Below are 8,949 nucleotides of genomic sequence, written 5' to 3'. Positions count from 1 at the left end.
AAAAAAAAAAAAAAAAAAAAAAAAACATTTTTAAAAATTTAAATATAATCTGAAGTATTTGATCAGGAAAAAAACTCAAAAAACAGATAAATAAAATTTCCCACTGTGCTTTGATTTGCTATTTTCTTCCTACAAACCTACCTGGCTTTGCTGCATTTTTTGTTGTTGTTGTTTGTTTTTGTTTGTGTTTTGAGTTGGAGTCTCGCTCCGCTGCCCAGGCTGGAGTTCAGTGGCTCAATCTTGGCTCACTGCAACCTCTGCCTCCCAGGTTCAAGCAATTAACTTGCCTCAACATCCTGAGTAGCTGGGATCACAGGCATGTGCCACCTTGCCTGGCTAATTTTTGTGTTTTTGTAGAGACAGGGTTTCACCATGTTGGCCGGGCTGATCTTGAACTCTGACCTCAAGTGATCATCCGCCTGCCTCAGCCTACCGAAGTGCTGGGATTACAGGCGTGAGCCACCGCACCTGGCCTGCTCTGTGTTTTGAGGCACATTGTTACTGGTACATTGCCCTGTGATCCTTACTTCAAATTTTTCTTTGATTTGTAAAGAGCCATAAAACCCTTCTTTGGTTGGCACTGACCTGTTCCATCCTTTCGCTTTTGGCTTTTATGTTTTTTTGCTTTAGGGATGCCTGTTACAAACATGTTTTTTAATACAGTCTAATGCAGTCTTTATCTGACCTATCAAGGCCATTTATGTTTATCGTAATTGCTGATACCTTACTTTATACTTTCTATTTAGCCTGTCCTTTTTGTGCTGTTTTTTACCCCGTGCCAGCTTTCTGGATTGATCGGGTTTTTTGTTTGTTTGTTTTTGTTTTTAATTCTGACCTCTACAATGTTTTTCAACTTCAGTACTGTGGACATTTGGGGCTGGATCATTTTGTGTTGTGGAAGGCCATCCTGTGCATTATAGGATATTTAGTAGCATCCCTGGCCCCTGGGAACATCTGCACCCTAGTCAGACTGAAAACCAAAATCATCTCCAAACATTGCCAAGTATCTTCTGGAAATAGAATCATCCCTGGTTAAAAACCACTGCTCTGTGGGCTTAGAAGTTTTATACTACATTTATTCTTTTATTTCTGACATGAGCAAGTCCAACATGAATCATGAAAAACCTGAGGACTTCGGAACACTTGATTTTGTTGCCCCATTCCCACCGCATTGGCCGCTGTTGTCCAGTAATTAGTCTATTCCATTAATTCTAAGTCATGATTTCTGCATTTCATATGGTCAGCATTGGATTTGATTTAAATATACATTCATCAACTTTTTTTTTTTTTAAGGAGATGACATCTCACTATGTTGCCCAGACTAGTCGTAAATGCCTGGGCTCAAGTGATCCCCCACCTTGACCTCCTGAAGTGCTGGGATTACAGGTGTGTGAGTCACCACACCCAGCCCACATTCATCATATTCATCAATTCCTTTGTTTTTCCTTCCTTTGTTCTTGGGATTTTTTTGAAGACCAACATTTTCTAATTCCTCTGACTAGTATCCTTGGAAATGAACTCTGCTTTTGCTTTTCTGAATTTTTTTTTTTTTTTTTTTTTTTTTTGAGACAGAGTCTCACTCTGTTGTCCAGGCTGGAGTGAATCATAGCTTACTGCAGCCTCAATCCCCAGAGCTCAAGCAGTTCTCCTGCCTCAACCTCCCAAGTAGCTGGGACTAACAGGCACATGCCACTATACCTGGCTAATTTTTGTATCTTTTGTAGAGATGGGGTGTCACCATGTTGCCCAGGCTGGTTCAGACTCTTGGGCTCAAGTGACCCATCCACTTTGGCCTACCAAAGTGTTGAGATTACAGGCATGAGCCACCACACCCAGCCTCTGAAACAGTCTTTATCTCACCCTTACTCTTGAATGATAGTGTGATTGATAGATTTTTCCTTCAGCACTTTGAAAGTAGCCTTCTATTACCTTTGGTTTTCCAGTTTTTCTGCTAAGTGATCTGTTGTAATAATTTTTGTCATTCACTGGTGGTTTGTCTTCTCCCTGCTTGCCTTTAAAACCACCTATCGGCTGGACGTGGTAGCGCACACCTGTAATCCCAGCACTTTGGGAGGTCAAGACGGGCAGATCACAAGATCAGGAGATCCGAGACCATCCTGGCTACTAACGTGGTGAAACCCCGTCTCTACTAAAAGTACAAAAAATTAGCAGCTAATTTTTGTATTTTTAGTAAAGATGGGGTTTCACCTTGTTAGCCAGGATGGTCTCAATCTCCTGACCTCGTGATACACCCGCCTCGGCCTCCCAAAGTGCTAGGATTACAGGTGTGAGCCACCACGCCTGGCCAGTGTTTTCACGACATTTCTATTTTCCCTTCATGTAGTACATCTTTGATTACTTTGCCCATTTTTTTCTTTTTTTGTACTGTTCTCTAAGAATCCTCTATAGCTCTTCGGCAGTAATTCTTTCTGCATTTAAATCTTATTTTCTCTCTATCTGCCACTTGCATTTTGTCTCTTATTGTGTCTTTTTTTTTTTTTTTTTTTGAGACAGAGTCTTGCTCTGTCGCCCAGGCTGGAGTGCAGTGGCGCAGTCTCGGCTCATTGCAAGATCCGCCTCCTGGGTTCACGCCATTCTCCTGCCTCAGCCTCCTGAGTAGCTGGGGCTACAGGCGCCCACCACCACGCCCGGCTAGTTTTTTGTATTTTTTAGTAGAGACGGGGTTCACCTTGTTAGCCAGGATGGTCTGGATCTCCTGACCTCGTGATCCACCCGCCTCGGCCTCCCAGAGTGCTGAGATTACAGGCGTGAGCCACCGTGCCCAGCCTTATTGTGTCTTTTATTGGACGGAAAATTTGAATGCTGATATCAGACTTGTTATTCCTTGTCTGTTTTTTATTTTTTGGTTTTTGTTTTTCGTTTTTAAGACACGGTCTCTTTTGCCCAATCTGGAATGCAGTGGCACAATTACAGCTCACTGCAACCTCAGCCTTCTGTGTGGGCTCAAGTGATAACTCCCACCTCAGCATCCCAGAGTGCTGGGATTACAGGCATGACCCCCAATGCTTGACCATATGGTTTTTTTGGTTAAGCATTGTTGATCAAAGTCTGTCACACTTATGGCGGCATACTGCATCATTTAAACTTTGACTTTCTGTTGCAGCTGGTATCATTCTGAAATTTAAATACATGCACACACATATATATACACATATACAAGTATATATATTTAAATTGCCTAGAATGTAGATATATATGTATGTGTGTATTCTGAGGCAAGGGTCTATTTTCATTTTACCTTTAGAAAGAAGGCTGGGCACAGTGGCTTATGCCTGTATTTGCAGCATTTTGGGAGGCCGAGGTGGGATAATTGCTTGAAGTTTTTGTGATTGAGGCTTCAGTGAACCAAGATTACACCACTACACTTCAGCCTGGATGACAGAGCAAGACCCCATCCCACCGAATGAATGAACGAATGAATGAATGGACAACCACTTGTCTTAATATTGTGAAGTCTGGGCCGGGCATGGTGGCTCGAGCCTGTAATCCCAGCACTTTGGGAGGCCGAGACGGGCGGATCACGAGGTCAGGAGATCGAGACCATCCTGGCTAACACGGTGAAACCCCGTCTCTACTAAAAAATACAAAAAACTAGCCGGGCGAGGTGGCGGGCGCCTGTAGTCCCAGCTACTCTGGAGGCTGAGGCAGGAGAATGGCGGGAACCCGGGAGGCGGAGCTTGCAGTGAGCTGAGATCCGGCCACTGCACTCCAGCCTGGGCGACAGAGTGAGACTCCGTCTCAAAAAAAAAAAAAATATTGTGAAGTCTGAGTGGACAAGGGATGGTGACAGGAAGATTGATATGCATGAAGACACATGCAGCCATTTACAGAATGCCCTTCATCCCCTAGCCTTGGAGACTGCTTCATACATGATCTAGTTGTTTTTTATTTGTTTTTGTTTGTTTGTTTGTTTTTGAGATGGAGTCTCACTCTGTCACCTCACCTCCCTCGTGATCCACCTCCCTCAGCCTCCCAGAGTGCTGGGATTACAGGCGTGAGTCACCGCACCTGGCTGACATTATCCATTTTTTATAACCACCCTGCAGGGCAGTCATTGACAGTTTTTGTTTTGTTTTGTTTTGTTTTGTTTTTTGAGATGGAGTCTCACTCTGTCGCCCAGGCTAGAGTGTAGTGGTGCGACCTCAGCTCACTGCAACCTCCGCCTACCAGGTTGAAGCAATTCTTCTGCCTCAGCCTGCAGAGTAGCTGGAACTACAGGCATGTGCCTCCATGCCTGGCTAATTTTTTTGTATTTTTAGTAGAGACGGTGTTTCACCATGTTGGTCAGGCTGGTCTCGAACTCCTGACCTCAAATGATCCACCTGCCTCGGCTTCCCAAAATGCTGGGATTACAGGCATGAACCACTGTGCCCCACTAGGTCATTGACAGTTCTAAGACTTAGACCCAGAACTTTTAGGTCATCAAGCCTGTGCTTTGTCCTATCCATGAATGCAGAACTCTGATCACAGAGCTGGGGTGAGAACTGCTGCTTCAGTGCTGTTGTAAGCTCATTGTGAAGTCAGAGCTTTGGAAATGTGTACTGATGGGCAGTGTATGACAGGGACAAGAATGCAGTTGCTGGGATGGAATTCTAGGGGGAGCAGGGATGCTTGGCCTCTGGTCTCCCACATCTCAAACTAATCCTTTTGGTGATGATTTATCCCCAGGACCCTTCTTCCTGCCCGCTCTCTAGGAGAATGAAAATGCTACATGGCTCTTTTTTTTTTTTTTTTTTTTTTTTTTTTTTTTTTTTTTTTTGAGACGGAGTCTCGCTCTGTCTCCCGGGCTGGAGTTGCAGTGGCCGGATCTCAGCTCACTGCAAGCTCCGCCTCCCGGGTTCACGCCATTCTCCTGCCTCAGCCTCCCGAGTAGCTGGGACTACAGGCACCGCCACCTCGCCCGGCTAGTTTTTTGTATTTTTTAGTAGAGACGGGGTTTCACCATGTTCACCAGGATGGTCTCGATCTCCTGACCTCGTGATCCACCCGTCTCGGCCTCCCAAAGTGCTGGGATTACAGGCTTGAGCCACCGCGCCCGGCCTACATGGCTCTTTTGAAATGTGTTCTTGGTTCCATTCCTTGGCTATCATTTTACCTCTTCCATGTATACATTTGAATTTAAAAGAGAAAACAAGTAAAAAATCTTCACACCTAGCCCATCATCATTGTCTGTTTCTCTTACAGATAGAGCTTCACGTACCTAAGTCTGCATTTTTCTTTTTGCAGTTTGGGATATGAGATTGAAAATGACAACTCGGAATATTCCTGAGAGAGAAGTACCCTGTGATGTAGAAATGGAAGGATTCACAAGGGAAGCTCCCTGCTTGTCCATTTTAGGTGATGGTTGGGACTGTGAGAACCAGGAGGGACACTTGAGTCAATCAGCTTTAACTCTGGAGAAACCAGGGACTCAGGAAGCAATTTGTGAATATCCTGGTTTTGGGGAGCATTTGATTGCAAGCTCAGACCTTCCACCATCTCAGAGAGTTCTGGCAACCAATGGTTTCCATGCACATGACTCAAATGTTAGTGGTCTGGATTGTGACCCTGCCTTACCCAGCTGTCCTAAAAGTTATGCAGCTAAGAGAACTGGTGACAGTGATGCCTGTGGAAAAAGCTTCAACCATTCCATGGAAGTTATTCATGGAAGAAATCCAGTGAGAGAGAAGCCCTACAAATATCCTGAAAGTGTTAAGTCTTTTAATCATTTTACCTCTCTTGGTCATCAAAAAATAACGAAAAGAGGCAAGAAACTGTATGAAGGTAAGAATTTTGAGGACATCTTGACCCTTAGCTCATCACGTAATGAAAACCAGAGAAATCTCCCTGGAGAGAAACAGTATAGATGTACTGAGTGTGGCAAATGCTTCAAACGGAACTCTTCTCTTGTTTTGCATCACCGAACTCACACCGGAGAGAAGCCTTATACTTGTAATGAGTGTGGAAAGTCCTTCTCCAAGAACTACAACCTGATTGTGCATCAAAGGATCCACACAGGAGAGAAGCCCTATAAATGTAGTAAGTGTGGGAAAGCTTTCAGTGATGGGTCAGCTCTGACGCAGCACCAGAGAATTCACACAGGCGAGAAACCTTACGAATGCCTGGAATGTGGAAAAACCTTCAACCGAAATTCATCCTTAATTTTGCACCAAAGAACTCATACAGGGGAAAAACCATACAGATGTAACGAGTGCGGAAAACCCTTCACGGACATCTCCCACCTTACAGTGCATCTCAGAATCCACACCGGTGAGAAGCCCTATGAGTGTAGCAAATGTGGAAAGGCTTTCCGGGACGGCTCGTACCTCACCCAGCACGAGAGGACTCACACTGGAGAAAAGCCCTTTGAGTGTGCAGAGTGTGGGAAATCCTTCAACAGAAACTCTCACCTCATTGTGCATCAAAAGATCCATTCTGGGGAGAAGCCCTATGAATGTAAAGAATGTGGCAAGACTTTCATCGAGAGTGCATACCTCATCCGGCACCAGAGGATTCATACTGGCGAGAAGCCCTATGGCTGCAACCAGTGTCAGAAACTTTTCAGGAATATCGCTGGCCTCATTAGGCACCAGAGGACTCATACTGGTGAGAAGCCCTATGAGTGTAATCAGTGTGGCAAAGCCTTCAGGGACAGCTCCTGTCTGACCAAGCACCAGAGAATTCACACTAAGGAAACCCCGTATCAGTGTCCAGAATGTGGGAAGTCCTTCAAGCAGAACTCCCACCTGGCAGTACATCAGAGACTCCATAGCAGGGAGGGTCCCAGCCAGTGTCCTCAGTGTGGAAAAACGTTCCGAAAGAGCTCATCCCTTGTTCGACATCAGAGAGCACACCTGGGAGAGCAACCCATGGAAACATAATAGTTTGGGGCCACATGAGTCTTCCAGTTAGCTCTCATGCCTGTGTTTAGGAGGCGTGTCTTACATCTGACTCCTCTCTGGTCAGTAGAAAAGAATCCTTTAAGCTAACCAGTGAATTGATGAATGTGAGACATTGCTGAGCCACACTGTTAAGTCTGCTCATTGGGGAACTCAGGAGACAACTTAGGATGGTAGTAAATGCAGAAAAGTCTTTGGGGATGATTCAGTCTGTACCAGACATGACAGCACACACACTGGAATGAAACGTGCAAACATGGGGGTGACACTTCCTACAGAGAGAGCCTGTGAGTGCATTCAGAACATGATTGGAATGAAGAGCCCTGTAGTAGGGAGTTTCCACCTTGTACATAAGCAAACACTGAATCAACTTTTTTTTTTTTTTTCCAGACGGAGTCTAGCTGTGTCACCCAGGATGAAGTGCAGTGGCACGATCTCCACTCACAGCAACCTCTGCCTCCCAGGTTCAAGCAGTTCTTCTGCCTCAGCCTCCCAAGTGGCTAGGATTACAGGTGCCTGCCACTATGCCTGGCTAATTTTTTGTATATTTAGTAGAGACAGGGTTTCACTATGTTGGCCAGGCTGGTCTTGAACTCCTGACCTCATGATCCGCCCACCTCAGCCTCCCAAAGCACTGGAATTACAGGCGTGAGACATGGTGCCCGGCCTGAATCAACCTTTTTAAGTGCAATCAGAAAGAGAGGCTTTGGCAGGGGCTCTTACTCTGTTTTCTGTATCAACAAAGGTGTACAATGAGAGAGTCCACACAGTGCTGTACCGTACACTGCCACAGAATGTGTGAGATTTTCCTGTTTAAATGTATGTCTGCATTATACTTCTGCAATAATGCTGAGGACTTGTTGCAGGAGGGTAAACTAGGTGAATAAATTACCTGTGAATGAACAATGAAGTCGTTCCTCTTAAGACTGAAACAAGCAGGCCGGGTGTGGTGGCTCATGCCTGTGATCCCAGCACTTTGGGAGGCGGAGGCGGCTGGATCACGAGGTTAGGAGTTGAAGACCAGCCTGGCCAGCATAGTGAAACCCATCTCTACCAAAAATATAGAAAATTAGCTGGGCATAGTGGTGTGTGCCTGTAATCCCAGCTACTTGGGAAGCTGAGGCAGGAGAATTGCTTGAACCTGGGAGGCGGGGGTTGCAGTGAGCTAAGCGCACCACTACACTCCAGCCTGGGTGACAGAGCGAGACTCCATCTCAAGAGAGAAAAAAAAAGACTGAAACAAGCTTTTGCTAAGATGGAAAGCACTGCTTCCAACAGATGTGGTTTGTTGCTTTAGTTGTTGAAGCAAAAATACTGACTTGTCATGTTTTTGTTATCACCCCACCACTACCTCCATGGTTGTTCATTTAGGATGCTTCTGATTCAGCCACTGTAAACCATTATAAAGGTTTTATTGCCATGTTGAAAATGTTTATAATATGGCAAAAAGGGGCATAACATAAAAGAGTTACTATTATTACAGCCATGTAAAGATATGTGCACATATGGATGTGGGTTGAAAGTGGATGATGAGAAATAAAATGTGGTTTTCTTTGGGGACTGGAATTTTGTGTCATGTTTTTCTCTGTTACGGATACTTGTTGGCATAATAATTTGGTAATAAATTAAAAAGTGAAGCCAAGGGCCGGGCGCGGTGGCTCACGCCTGTAATCCCAGCACTTTGGGAGGCCGAGGCGGGTGGATCACAAGGTCAGGAGATCGAGACCATGGTGAAACCCCGTCTCTACTAAAAATAGAAAAAATTAGCCGGGCGCAGCGGCGGGCGCCTGTAGTCCCAGCTACTCGGGAGGCTGAGGCAGGAGAATGGCGTGAACCCGGGAGGCGGAGCTTGCAGTGAGCCGAGATTGCGCCACTGCACTCCAGCCTGGGCAACAGAGCAAGACTCCGTCTCAAAAAAAAAAAAAAAAAAGTGAAGCCAAAAGGAGGTTAATTTGGGGTTTCTCTGGACCTTTAGTAGTAAGGACTGGATCAGGGCAACAGGGAAGCTGTAAGTGTGGATGGAGGGGCATTGGGCAGTAGTGTCTCTGGA

General features: G+C 45.4%; 1 protein-coding gene across 4 annotated transcripts in view; it reads left to right on the top strand.

Moving 5' to 3' along the window:
- The window catches only part of ZNF329 (zinc finger protein 329), a 30,301-nt gene extending 22,937 nt beyond the window's left edge, over positions 1–7,364 (top strand). For all 4 annotated transcript variants that reach the window (XM_025367725.1, XM_025367722.1, XM_025367724.1 and 1 more), the window contains one exon: positions 5,248–7,364. In XM_025367725.1, coding sequence (XP_025223510.1) covers positions 5,256–6,881 — 1,626 coding nt within the window. In that variant the 5' untranslated portion in view covers positions 5,248–5,255 and the 3' untranslated portion in view covers positions 6,882–7,364. The remainder of the gene's footprint in view (positions 1–5,247) is intronic.
- Positions 7,365–8,949: the final 1,585 nt, after the last annotated feature.

Source organism: Theropithecus gelada, chromosome 19 (assembly GCF_003255815.1).
Source record: "Theropithecus gelada isolate Dixy chromosome 19, Tgel_1.0, whole genome shotgun sequence".
NCBI classification, from domain to species: Eukaryota; Metazoa; Chordata; class Mammalia; order Primates; family Cercopithecidae; genus Theropithecus; species Theropithecus gelada.
Note: the sequence above shows the minus strand (reverse complement) of the source record. Positions and strands in the feature narration are given on the sequence as shown.